The sequence below is a fragment of the Salmo salar genome, chromosome ssa14 (assembly GCF_905237065.1).
Source record: "Salmo salar chromosome ssa14, Ssal_v3.1, whole genome shotgun sequence".
NCBI classification, from domain to species: domain Eukaryota; kingdom Metazoa; phylum Chordata; class Actinopteri; order Salmoniformes; family Salmonidae; genus Salmo; species Salmo salar.
This window is the reverse complement of record NC_059455.1, coordinates 75,558,406-75,572,808: the sequence shown is the minus strand read 5'-3', so window position 1 is coordinate 75,572,808 and position 14,403 is coordinate 75,558,406. Positions and strand designations below refer to the sequence as shown.

The 14,403-nt window shown below is 43.8% G+C and overlaps 1 protein-coding gene across 1 annotated transcript; it reads left to right on the top strand.

Annotated features, from left to right (window-relative positions):
- The first annotated feature begins 40 nt into the window (after positions 1-40).
- On the top strand, positions 41-1,530 carry LOC123723805 (replication protein A 14 kDa subunit). The gene is made up of 4 exons (XM_014142491.2): positions 41-242; positions 511-585; positions 786-897; positions 1,263-1,530. Exons 1-4 carry the CDS (start codon positions 69-71, stop codon positions 1,343-1,345), a joined length of 444 nt encoding a protein of 147 aa, XP_013997966.1. The 5' UTR covers positions 41-68; the 3' UTR covers positions 1,346-1,530.
- The last annotated feature ends 12,873 nt before the right edge of the window (positions 1,531-14,403 follow it).

Below are 14,403 nucleotides of genomic sequence, written 5' to 3'. Positions count from 1 at the left end.
GATACTTAATACGAGCTTGTATCCTGGGAAAGAATGTAACATAGAACAATGCGGAAACATCGTCATTCATGGTATTTCCCGCCCTACAACTTGCTTGTCTGATATTCAATCGTAGCTGCAAGTTGTGCACCGTAAAATCTTTCGAAATGGCAGTTTTCGAGACACAAAAATCCAGGATAAACTCTGATATGCTGTCTCGATATATCAGCAGGCCGATTTGCTTCGTTGGACGCGTTGAGAAGGTAATATGCTAGTGTTATTGGTCCACCGTTAGTTCAGCACTATAAAATAGATTTCTAGTAAGTGTTTCACTGTAAAGTCGACTCCTGTTGTATTCGGCGCGTGTGACAAAGACAAATTGATATGGATGGCGGTCTTCTCTTGACGAAAGATTCGTGGTGGTAACGTTACACCAGACTACACGGCCAGAAATGGCAATGAAATTCGATACTTACCTAGCTAGTTAGTATTATCAAATCGCAATTCATTGTTTAGTGTCGTCTATGACAGGTCAACCCAACAGGAAAATCATTCAGTCTTTCGGACGGAGAAGGGAAGTCTGCATCAGTGGAACTCAACGAGCCTGTAAGTACAGTCACAGCGTTTCTATAACGTTAGTTGCAAGACTTGACCAACTAGCTAGCACAGTAGACTGGTTGAACAGTAAGTAGCTATCTGCTAGGAATTAAGAATACAAAGATTTGACAAAGACAACACAACTGAAAGTGAACATTGTACTTGAGTTTATTATGTTGCCTGATGTAACATTGTTTATTTTTCCCCAGCTTGATGAGGAGCTGAGCGGGGTGGTGGAGGTGCTTGGTATGGTGTCCAACAAAGGGACAATAATGGCCTCTGCATACAACATACTCAGAGAAGACAAAGGCATTCCTTTCGGTAAGTACATAATCTCTCCTGTGGAAAAGGGAATGTGTTCTCAAAGTTAGACTGCTAAATGACATTATACACAGCAGGGTGACTTCCTGCAACAAAGTCAACAAAATATGTTCTCTTCCCAATGTGGGCATATCTCAAGGGAGAGCACATATTTGGGATAAATAATAATGGTGGTCTTGGCATATTTTAATTCTTGTTGATGACGGTGTTTCTAGGATGTCGCCCCACAGTATTTGATGATATTGACCTCTTGCAGAGTCTACTTTTAAACGTACCAAAGACGGTGTTCAACTGGTTTGACATCTCTTTATTTTCTTCACATAATGGCTTAACTAATAGCATTTTAATTTGTGTTTTCTTTTCAGACCTGGAGCTGTACAATGAAGTCCTGAAAGTCATCCACGATTTCCCCCAGCACTATCCATTTGAAATAGCCACCAGTGGATGAGCACTTTGCACTTATTTATTACTTCCTAAAGATCATTGTCAACATGAACCTCCATTCTCTTCTTTGCCATTTTTTTATATACTTGTATATGAGTGTTACATGGATATGTACAGTTTCTTCTATTTCTTCATATGGAAAACAAGTCATTACAACAAGATTCATTAATAAACCCAAAATAAGCCGGGTCTCAATTTGTTTGATATCATCCTCGACTAAAATCAAGCTTTATTATCTTAACTCAACCAAGTTACTGCCTCGACTGTTTATAATATTGTCGTGAGCGGGTCTACTCCTTAGCTAATTAACTTGAACAGCGAGGGTTAGGAGGACTGCACTAAACAGTAGTGCGGCGCACAATTGACCCAGCGTTGTTAGGCTTTTGACGCGGTAGGCCGTCATTGTAAATAAGAATTTATTCTTAACTGACTTGCCTAGTTAAATAAAAAAATATATATATTTTCCCTTCCCAAGTTTTCTGAGCACTTTTTGTTGTTGTTGACAAGACTATAAAAACACCAGCAAATCTGCTTCTTGCGGTCAATTTGCAGTCTACAAATGATTTGTAATTATGTTCCAACCCTCTGACCCTCCGCTCAAGAAAAAAATCGGTCCGCGGCTGAATCTAGTTGATCACTGAGCTAGTGGGGTCTCTGCAATATATATATATACTGTATTTCAAATCTGACTTGAAAATGGCTTTCCACCATCTAGTCTACTGCATGCATGGCTGTGTTGTTACGCCCTCTGTTGATGCAAAGTGTTCAACACAAGCTACTGTACTGCTGGAACCACACTTCTTACCACCAGGTGGTGAGGTAGGGACTAAATAACCATCAGCAACACTATCACTGTATTACTTATCCCTAAAATAAAAAGTAGTTTCCCACCCCTGAAAAAACAATGTTTTTGCTTTTGTTTCATTATATCCCATCAATATATTCATGGTTTGACAAGTTTGAGGTTGTTCATCACTTGGCAAATGCCCTCCAAATATTGTGACATCTATGCATGGTTCATGTTCTTTACCTGAAATCTGAGATGCACAATTGACTATTAACATCACCGGATGTAAAATTCTAATTGGTATTGTAATTTTCTCATCTATAGGACCTGCCCATGCAGTATGTGCATAAAGGCACTATTTGGTTCTGTAATAAACAGTGAGAAATATTTTTCATTTCTCAATGTAATTGTATTTAAGACCTGTTTTGAAATGAAAAATGAAATATTACTTAATGGCAATTGTATGTCTGTGTATATCATCGCAGCACAGGAGCTGCAATGATTGTCTGATAGTGCTAATGTTATATGATATGCTGCTTGCTATATTGTGCTTCTTGATGGGTGTAAGAGGAGTAGCCTAGGGGAGGCAGGGCAGCTGCCATATTGTGGGATGTTCAGACAAACTATAGTGGTGATTGTTAAGTTGCTAGCCTATCACTGTCACTTGATATCATTTATCCCAACCAGAGATAGTCTGTCAAAGATAGCTGTCTTTTTGAGAGAGAGAGAGCTAACAGTCTCTATGAGTAACAGAGTCTGACTAAATCTTAGTTTACATTTTTATTTTATTTCACCTTTATATAACCAGGTAGGCTAGTTGAGAACATTTTGCAACTGCGACCTGGCCAAGGTAAAGCAAAGCAGTTCCGACACATAAAACAACACAGAGTTGCACATGGAATAAACAAACATACAATCAATAATACAGTAGAAAAATGTATATGCAGCATGTGCAAATGAGGTAGGATAAGAGAGGTAAGGCAATAAATAGGCCATGGTGGCAAAGTAATTACAATGTAGCAATTAAACACTGGAATGGTAGGGTGTGCAGAAGATGAATGTGCAAGTAGAAATACTGGGGTGCAAAGGAGCAAGATAAATAAATACAGGATGGGGATGAGGTAGATTGGATGGGCTATTTACAGATGAGCTATGTACAGGTGCAGTGATCTGTGAGCTGCTCTGACAGCTGGTGCTTAAAGCTAGTGAGGGGAGGTAAGAGTCTCCAGCTTCAGAGATTTTTGCAGTTCGTTCCAGTCATTGGCAGCAGAGAACTGGAAGGAGAGGCGGCCAAAGGAAGAATTGGCTTTGGGGGTGACCAGTGATATATACGTGCTGGAGCGCGTGCTACGGGTGGGTGCTGCTATGGTGACCAGTGAGCTGAGATAGGGCCTAGCAGAGACTTGTAAATGACCTGGAGCCAGTGGGTTTGGCGACGAGTATGAAGCGAGGGCCAGCCAACGAGAGCATACAGGTCGCAGTGGTGGGTAGTATATGGGGCTTTGGCGACAATACGGATGGCACTGTGATAGACTGCATCCAATTTGTTGAGTAGAGTGTTGGAGGCTATTTTGTAAATGACATCGCCGAAGTCGAGGATTGGTATGATGGTCAGTTTTACGAGGGTATATTTGGCGGCATGAGTGAAGGATGCTTTGTTGCGAAATAGGAAGCCGATTCTAGATTTAATTTTGGATTGGAGATGCTTAATGTGAGTCTGGAAGGAGAGTTTAGTCTAACCAGACAACCAGATATTTGTAGTTGTCCACATATTCTAAGTCAGAACCGTCCAGAGTAGTGATGCTTATATACCAAGCCAGATATCTCTTCTATTAGCTTCGTGGCTGTTTCCCATGAATGAAACAACTCTCCATCATACAATATGAACTGACATGTCTAAAACAACCTCCTCCTTCACATATCTATCCAGAATCATGCCTATCAGGGGCCCATCTGAAAGGTTTGATACAGCCACATGAAGCCCTCAAACGCACTGAAGTTAAAGCTGAAAACTGCCACAGGCAGTTGAAGCGGAAACTGACACGTTTAACAACTGCTCCAAACATGGCAGTTTCAGGAAAACTCCATACCCGCAGGCCACTCATGTATTAGCACCCAAGGGCGTAAAACTGTTTCTCATTAGTTCTGCTTGCTACTGCTGCAGATATCAAATCAAATTGTATTTATCACATGCCCCGAATAGTAGACCTTACAGTGAAATGCTTACTTACAAGCCCTTTAAGCAACAATGAAGTTTTAAGAAAATGCCTAAAGAAAAGGTAAGAGATAAAAATAACAAATAATCAAAGAGCAGCAGTATGCAGGGGGTACTGGTACATAGTCAATGTCATTGTGCTGGGGCACCGGTGTCAAGGTAATTAAGGTACATGTACATGTAGGTAGAGTTATTAAAGTGACTATGCATAGATGACAGGGTAGCAGCAGCGTTCCAGAGGGTGGGGGGACAATGCAAATAGTCTTGGCGCTCCGGTACCGCTTGCCGTGCGGTAGCAGAGAGAATAGTCTATGACTAGGGTGGCTGGAATCTTTGACAATTTTTAGGGCCTTCCTCTGACACCGCCTGGTATAGAGGTCCTGGATGGCAAGAAGCTTGGCCCCAGTGATGTACTGGGCTGTACGCACTACCTCTGTAGTGCCTTGCGGTCGGAGGCCGAGCAGTTGCCCTACCAGGCTGTGAAGCAACCCGTCAGGATGCTCTTGATGGTGCAGCTGTAAAACATTTTGAGGGTCTGAGGACCCATGCCAAATCTTTTCAGTCTCCTGAATAGGAATAGGTTTTGTCGTGCTCTCTTTACAACTTTCTTGGTGTGCTTGAACCATGTTAGTTTGTTGGTGATGTGGACGCCAAGGAACTTGAAGCTTTCAACCTGCTCCACTACAGCCCCGTCAATGAGAATGGGGCGTGCTCGGTCCTCCTTTTCCTGTAGTCCACAATCATCTCCTTTGTCTTGATCACATTAGGGGAGAGGCTGTTGTCCTTGTACCACACGATCAGGTCTCTGACCTCCTCCTTATAGGCTGTCTCATCGTTGTCGGTGATCAGGCCTACCACTGTTTTATCATCAGCAAACTTAATGATGGTGTTGGAGTTGTGCCTGGCCATGCAGTCATGAGTGAACAGGGAGTACAGGAGGGGACTGAGCACGCACCCCTGAGGGGTCCCCATGTTGAGGATCAGCGTGGTGGATGTGTTGTTACCTACCCTTATCACCTGGAACCTTTAGAATGTGTCTGATGGTACACAGACCTTTAGAATGTGTCTGATAGAACATGGAACATTTAGAATGTGTCTGATAGAACATGGAACCTTTAGAATGTGTTTGATAGAACATGGAACCTTTAGAATTGTCTGATGGTAACAGACCTTTAGAATGTTGCAGATAGAACATGGAACCTTTAGAATGTGTCTGATGGTAAACAGACCTTTAGAATGTGTCTGATAGAACATGGAACCTTTAAAATGTGTCTGATAGAACATGGAACCTTTAGAATGTGTCTGATGGTACACAGACCTTTAGAATGTTGCAGATAGAACATGGAACCTTTAGAACGTTGCCATATTTATATCTGCAGCAAGGCTCTGAACATTGGACTCTGTTGAACAACATGTCTGGTCATGACACAATTTGGTGTTCTTGCCTCTTGGATGACAGACTGTACAAACTTCCAAGTGATGGAGAGACAAGACAACCTGGGTTGGATTCCTCTATTCTCCATCAGAGCCTGCTGTCTATAGTTTTGTTTCATTGTTATCTCAGTCTCATGTTTAGTTGCTGCACCCCAAGAGATGGCAAGAAGCCGCCCTTCAAACTCCCTGGCCGGTGGTGGCAGGGCTGGCATCGGTCTGTTGGTTTAACATAGCCTGGCCCAGACACCCAGCCTGAGCCCAGTTACCGACACAGTACTCACTCTCACAGTGCCAGAGCATGGCTTTCACAACAACCACACTGAATAATAATGACACTATATGCCACTGTGCAGACACTTTCATCCAAATCGACTTACAGCATAGTACAGTTCTTACATTTTGTGTAGGCCTTTGTAATCCCTGTGGGAATTGAACCCACAACCTTGGATTTTGTTAGTGTCCTGCTCTAACCAATAGAGCAACACAGTACTTCAATTCCTATGTAATGTAATGTAATGTAAATGTAATTCCAGCCATGCAGTTATCAAGTAACGTTCCTTCAACATTCTCAGAAGTAGAACTTTTTGGCAGGCATGTTCTGTGGTTTGACATCTTTATAATGTCTGGAAGAAGAAGCAGCATGGTCCCTGTCACAGTGTAGATGTAGATCACTGCCCCCTCCAGCTAATGAGCAACCTTCAACTAAGGAAGTTTATGGCCGATTCCTCAGGGTGACATTTTAAGTACTGCGAAAGACAAATATATGAGGCTACTAATGCCACCAACACCTGTGTCCTATTGTCAATATAGGTTGGTAATTTGTCATTTGAGCAAGTTTGCGAACCTGGGATCTTGTGATAGTGAGTGACCTTGATGAAGTCACTAGGTGTCTTCATTACATCTTCAGAAAAACATATTGTCAACAGAGGTTCACCGTGACTGTTTGTGGGTTCAATGAGACTCCGTAGTGTACAGATATGAATATAAACATATACAGTAGTCCAACTAACGTTATTTATTTCATTGTAGCACATTAATAACAGAGGTTGGGTGGGAGGGATGTTGCACATTGATAGGCCGCAACATGGTTTAGTTGGTATGAATGATGACTGAGAAAACAAGGTGGTCTGACCTCAATATTGTAGAGTGAAAAAAAAACGGATTAACTATTGTTGTTATCAACATCAAAAATGTGTAATAACCAACATTAATTTCTTTCCATCAATCCGTTTGACAACAGTGTGATTGTCGGTGCGCTTCATAAAAATTCAGTGTTCCCAGTGCAGCCCCCTCGTGCAGGTTTGAATCGATTCGAGCAGGTTGATCACGGTTGCTCTCTCCTGCTTTAGGACTAAACCGGGGATAAAAAGGTTGCCCACCGGACTATGTAATTCAGACTAAATTAGCTGACTATTACTGTGATTCATTGTATATAAATAAGAATCAAGGTACGGTTTAATTGATTTGAAACTATGTTTTAAGTAACATTTGTGTCAAGTGGACTGTAGGCTATTGAACATCAAGTCATTTCCAGAGAGAAATTTGTTGTAGGCTATCCAATGACAATCACATGTGTTGCATGTTGTGTTGCAGATTGAAATGCCATTTTTAAAAATGATAATGGGTAACCCTGTCATTTTGATGATGGGTTCAGGGTTATTTGTGCTTTTAAATTAATCAATCCATTGATTTGGGAGCATTAACTAGTTCTCAGAATAATTCTCAGGATTTATACATTTATGATAACATATTTACAATTAAATATTTGATATGAAATAAATCAATTGAAATGGAATTCAAGAAATGTAAAACTTTTTTGGAACTAAATGGGGAACATTTCAGAAGAAAAAATGGTGTTTGACCATATCCTGCAAATTACTGCTATAGAGGCAAAAGTTAACTGGGAATAACTTGGCATCAGAATCTATTCTATCTGGTGAATGAAACAGAGGATCTGACAGAGAGCAGTGGTTTTGGTTCCCTGGGTAGTCATTAAGTTACACCGGCAGCTATTCCCTCACTGGAGGCTTCATGTGCAACCTGTTCCCTTTGCTTGCAAACAAATTATGATATCACACTGGCCCAAATTGATCTGGCATAATTTAGTGTTGTGTATTATGGTGTTGGCGCCCTCTAGTGTGTATATAAGTCATAGCACTCTTCTGTGACGTGTGTGTGTGTGTGTGTGTGTGTGTGTGTGTGTGTGTGTGTGTGTGTGTGTGTGTGTGTGTGTGTGTGTGTGTGTGTGTGTGTGTGTGTGTGTGTGTGTGTGTGTGAGTGAGAGTGAGAGTGAGAGTGAGTGAGTGAGAGGACTAAGGAGGAGTAAGGGCCAGAGAGATGACAACCAGGTCCTCCAAAATGAAGGAATAAGTTAGTGGGTTCCAGAAAGCGGACTTTCTTCATTCATCCATCCATCCATTCGTTCATTAATTCCTTAATGTGTTCATTCACCTTCCATCCTCTCCACCCCACCTCTCTTTCTACTCCTGTCTCTTCTCTCCACCCCTCTTCTCTCCATCTTTCTCTCCTCCTCCCCAATAGTTCTGATCTGCCCCGTGGAGATCATGTTCATCCAGGACAGCTCAGAGAAGACCAAGGTGCTGCTGTTTGAGAAGCAGAAAAACTTTGTCCTGCGTTTCAGCACGCGACTCATGCAGATCCAGGCAGCAGGTTGGGGACTGAGGATGATGCTAGCTGCGCTGCAGTACAGCAGGTTGGAGACTGTGGATGATGCTAGCTGCGCTGCAGTACAGCAGGTTGGAGACTGAGGATGAGGCTAGCTGCGCTGCAGTACAGCAGGTTGGAGACTGAGGATGATGCTAGCTGCACTGCAGTACAGCAGGTTGGGGACTGAGGATGATGCTAGCTGCGCTGCAATACAGCAGGTTGGAGACTGAGGATGATGCTAGCTGCGCTGCAGTACAGCAGGTTGGAGACTGAGGATGATGCTAGCTGCGCTGCAATACAGCAGGTTGGAGACTGAGGATGATGCTAGCTGCGCTGCAGTACAGCAGGTTGGGGACTGAGGATGATGCTAGCTGCGCTGCAATACAGCAGGTTGGAGACTTAGGATGATGCTAGCTGCGCTGCAGTACAGCAGATTGGAGACTGAGGATGATGCTAGCTGCGCTGCAGTACAGCAGGTTGGAGACTGAGGATGATGCTAGCTGCGCTGCAGTACAGCAGGTTGGAGACTGAGGATGATGCTAGCTGCGCTGCAGTACAGCAGGTTGGGGACTGAGGATGATGCTAGCTGCGCTGCAGTACAGCAGGTTGGAGACTGAGGATGATGCTAGCTGCACTGCAGTACAGCAGGTTGGAGACTGAGGATGATGCTAGCTGCACTGCAGTACAGCAGGTTGGAGACTGAGGATGATGTTAGCTGCACTGCAGTACAGCAGGTTGGAGACTGAGGATGATGCTAGCTGCACTGCAGTACAGCAGATTGGAGACTGAGGATGATGCTAGCTGCACTGCAGTACAGCAGGTTGGAGACTGAGGATGATGCTAACACAGGTGTTTAGCCGTGAGACAGCGGCTAACAGCCTGAGGGTGGCGTTGCTGATGACCGACAGCGTGGACCATCCCCGCAGCCCCAGTGATGCGGCCGAGGCCAAGAACCACAACATTTGTCTGTTCACCATCAGGCTGTAGGGACTACCCAGGCAGGGACTGGCCCACCAATGCCAGGCTACGTTCCATCGCCAGCACCCCACCACAGCAGCACGTCCTCAGCCTCACAGACAACCTGCTGGAGGATAAACTCTTTAAAGAACTGGTGAGTGGTGGGAGGGATCTGTCCTCAAGGATACCAACATTCCTATACAATTCTAGATGTTTATATTTTCCCTCAAACCCTAAATCCCAATTCAGTAGAGCTCATGCAGTGAGATGACTGAACAGGATTAAAATGGCTAAATTGAAACATACATTACTGAGCACTGAGTGTGAGCTATTATTTTTTAGAAAGCACTTGTCAACATAGGGGTAAGTGCCTTTTTTTGTAATCATCCATTTGGAATGCAAAGATAATTATCTCTGAGGTGTATATTTAAATGTTGCTTCTCTTACATCACATGATGTATTGTTGTCTCTACCTTTTTGCCCTTTGTGCTGTTGTCTGTGCCCAACAATATTTGTACCATGTTTGTTCTGCTGCTATGTTGTGTTTCTACCGTGTTGTTGTCATGTTGTGTTGCTACCATTCTGTGTTGCTGTGTTAGGTCTCTCTTTATGTAGTGTTGGGGTGTCTCTCCTGCCGTGATGTGTGTTTTGTCCTACATTTGTATTTTTTATCAAATGAAATTGTATTTGTCACATGCGCCGACTACAACAGGTGTAGACCTTACAGTGAAATGCTTACAATCCCAGCCCCCGTCCACGCAGGAGGCCTTTTACCTCTTGGTAGGCTGTCATTTTAAATAAGAATTTGTTTTTAACTGACTAGTTAAATAAAGGTTAAATCAAAAATAAATTCACAAATTATCTTGGTTTTCAGTGCCCACAGCCAAAGTCTTGTCTGTGTGATTTAAGAGAGAGATCCCCCTGGAAGCCTAGTGAGTCCACTTCCTTATCTGTCTCATCAGCTAACCTAGATAGTGTTAAACTCATTCCACATAAATCCCAGTGTCTGCTGGTTTTTGTTTCCTCCTTTCAATTAAGACCAGGTGAAAGGTGAAAGGAGTTATTTACAAATTAGTGACCTTAATTAATCAAAAGCGTCCTCTAGTAGCCAGTAAACGTCATACACTATAACTATCAGTTCAGGAAGTACACTGAATTTAAATTCCCCTATTGAAAAGCAATGACTGGTTTGACCGAATTTACATGAAATTGTCCTCAAACCCGCCCTTCATATTTCCCAGTGTTGTGTCTGTGTGTCAGATCTGGTGTGTCTGAAGTGTCCAGGTTGACAGTGGTTTACTCTGCAGTACAGAGGAGCAGTAATCCTCAGACAGGTCTGTGTTATTGCTGGAAAGTTCACCAGTTGGACAACCATTTGCTATAACCCCCTACACACCCCTCTGTATGCAACCAGGGGCTCTCCCAGGGTTAGCACCCCATTTCTCTCCCAGGGTTAGCACTGGGAGATTGTAACATTCTCTGTATCACGGAAACATGGCTCTCTCGGGATATGTTGTCGGAATTGGTTCAGCCACAGGGCTACTCCATGCATCGCGCCCGACAGAGATAAAAACCTCTCTGGGAAGAGGAAGGTCGGGGGTGTATGCTTCATGATTAACGACTCATGGTGTAATCATAACAACATACAGGAACTCAAGTCCTTCTGCTCACCCGACTTAGAATTCCTTACAATCAAATGCTGGCCATATTACCTCCCAAGAGAATTCTCATCAGTTATCGTCACAGCTGTGTACATTCCCCCTCAAGCAGACACCACGACGGCCCTCAAGGAACTTCACTCGACTCTATGTAAACAGGAAACCATACAGTGCCTTGCAAAAGTATTCATCCTTCTTGGCGTTTTTCCTGTTTTGTTGCATTACAACCTGTAATTTAAATTGATTTTTATTTGGATTTCATGTAATGGACATACACAAAATAGTCCAAATTGGTGAAGTGAAATTAAAAAAATAACTTGTTTCAAAAAATTTTAAAAATATTAAAACGGAAAATTTGTTTGTGCATATGTATTCACCCCCTTTGCTATGAAGCCCCTAAATAAGATTAGTTCAATAAAGTCCACCTGTGTGCAATCTAAGTGTCACATGATCTGTCACATGAACTCAGTATATTTAAACCTGTTCTGAAAGACCCCAGAGTCTGCAACACCACGAAGCAAAGGGCACCACCAAGCAAGCGGCACCATGAAGATAAAGGAGCTCTCCAAACAGGTCAGAGACAAAGTTGTGGAGAAGTACAGATCAGGGTTGGGTTATAAAAAAGTATCTCAAACTTTGAACATCCCACGGAGCACCATTAAATCCATTATTAAAAAATTGAAAGAATATGGCTCCACAGCAAACCTCCCAAGAGAGGGCCGCCCAACAAAACTCACAGACCAGGCAAGGAGGGCATTAATCAGAGAGGCAAAAAAGAGAACAAAGACAACCATGAAGGAGCTGCAAAACTCCACAGCGGAGATTGGAGTATCTGTCCATAGGACCACTTTAAGCTGTACACTCCACAGAGCTGGGCTTTACGGAACAGTGGCCAGAAAAAAGCCATTGCTTAAAGAAAAAAATAAGAAAACACGTTTGGTGTTCGCCAAAAGGCATGTGGGAGACTCCCCAAACATATGGAAGAAGGTACTCTGGTCAGATGAGACTAAAACTGAGCTTTTTGGCCATCAAGGAAAACACTATGTCTGGCGCAAACCCAACACCTCTCATCACCCCGAGAACAACATCCCAGTCAAGCATGGTTTTGGCAGCATCATGCTGTGGGGATGTTTTTCATCGGCAGGGACTGGGAAACTGGTCAGAATTGAAGGAATGATGGATGGCGCTAAATACAGGGAGATTCTGAGGGAAACCTGTTTGTCTTCCAGAGATTTGAGACTGGGACGGAGGTTCACCTTCCAGCAGGGCAATGACCCTAAGCATACTGCTAAAACAACACTTGAGTGGTTTAATGGGAAACATTTACATGCCTTGGAATGGACTAGTCAAAGCCCAGACCTCAATCCAATTGAGAATCTGTGGTATGACTTAAAGATTGCTGTACACCACCGGAACCCATCCAACTTGAAGGAGCTGGGAAAGTTTTGCCTTGAAGAATGGGCAAAAATCCCAGTGGCTAGATGTGCCAAGCTTATAGAGACATACCCCAAGAGTCTTGCAGCTGTAATTGCTGAAAAAAGTGGCTCTACAAAGTATTGATTTTGGGTGAATAGTTACGCTCGCTCAAGTTTTCAGTTTTTTTGTCTTATTTCTTGTTTGTTTCACAATAAAAAAGATTTTGCATCTTCAAAGTGGTAGGCATGTGGTGTAAATCAAATGATACAAACCCCCCCAAAAAATCTATTTTAATTCCAGGTTGTAGGGCAATAAAATAGGAAACATGCCAAGGGGGTGAATACTTTCGCAAGCCACTGTATATCCTGAGGCTGCATTTATTGTAGCTGGGGATTTGAACAAAACAAATCAGCATATTGATTGCAGTACCTGCAGGGGTAATACACTCGATCACTGCTACTCTAACTTCCGCGATGCATACAAGTCCTCCCCGCCCTCCCTTCGGCAAACTCAACCACGACGCCATCTTGCTCCTACCGTCTTATAGGCAGAAACTCAAACAGGATGTACCAGTGACTAGAACCATTCAACGCTGGTCTGACCAATCGGAATCAATGCTTCAAGATTGCTTTGATCACGCAGATTGGGATATGTTCCGGTCAGCCTCAGAGAACAACATTGATCAATACGTTGACTCGGTGAGTGAGTTTATAAGGAAGTGCATTTGAGATGTACCGACTGTGACTTACAACTTACCCTAACCAGAATCCGTGGATGGATGGCGGCATTCGCGCAAAACTGAAAGCGCGAACCACCGCATTTAACCATGGAAAGAGGTCTGAGAATATGGCTGAATATAAACAGTGTAGTTATTCCCTCCGCAAGGCAATCAAACAAGCGGAATGCCAGTACAAGGACAAAAAGTGGAGTCGCAATTCATCGGCTCAGACACGAGACGTTTGTAGCAGGGTCTACAGGAAACCACAGACTACAAAAAGAAAACCAGCCACGTCACAGACACCGACGTCACGCTTCCAGACAAATTAAACACCTTCTTTTCCCGCTTTGAGGATAATACCGTGCCACTGTCGGAGCCTGCTAACAAGGACTGCGCCCCCTCTCCTCCGAGTTAACCCTTGCAAGGCTGCTGGCCCAGACGGCATCCCTAGCCGCGTCCTCAGAGCATGTGCAGACCAGCTGGCTGGTGTGTTGACGGACATGTTCAGTCGCTCCCTATCCCAGTCTGCTGTCCCCACATGCTTCAAGATGGCCACCATTGTTCCTGTACCCAAGAAGGCAAAGATAACTTAACTAAATGACTACCGCTCCATAGCACTCACATCTGTCATCATGTAGTGCTTTGAGAGAGTCAAGGAACATATCACCTCCACCTTACTGGCCACCCTAGACCCACTTCAGTTTGCATACCGCCCCAACAGGTCCACAGACGATGCAATCGCCATCACACTGCACACTGCCCTATTCCATCTGGACAAAAGGAATACCTATGTAAGAATGCTGTTCATTGACTACAGCTCAGCATTCAACACCATAGTACCCTCCAAGCTCATCATCAAGCTGGAGGCCCTGGGTCTCAACCCCGCCCTGTACAATTGTGTCCTGGACTTTCTGACGGGCCGCCCTCGGGTGGTGAAGGTAGGAAACAACATCTCCACTTCACTGAGCCTCAACACTGGGGCCCCACAAGGGTGCGTGCTCAGCCCTCTCCTGTACTCCCTGCTCACCCATGACTGTGTGGCCATGCACGCCTCCAACTCAATCATCAAGTTTGCAGACGACACAACAGTAGTGGGCTTGATTACCAACAATGACGAGACACCCTACAAGGAGGAGGTGAGGGCACTCGGAGTGTGGTGTCAGGAAAACAACCTCTCACTCAACTTCAACAAAACAAAGGAGATGATCGT

Excerpts from the sequence above, each read along its gene's own strand:
- LOC123723805 (XM_014142491.2), top strand. The coding sequence starts at position 69 with ATGGTATTTCCCGCCCTACAACTTGCTTGTCTGATATTCAATCGTAGC. Across the intron at positions 243-510 it reads TCGTTGGACGCGTTGAGAAG|GTCAACCCAACAGGAAAATC; the intron begins GTAATATGCTAG and ends CGTCTATGACAG. Across the intron at positions 898-1,262 it reads AGACAAAGGCATTCCTTTCG|ACCTGGAGCTGTACAATGAA; the intron begins GTAAGTACATAA and ends TTTTCTTTTCAG.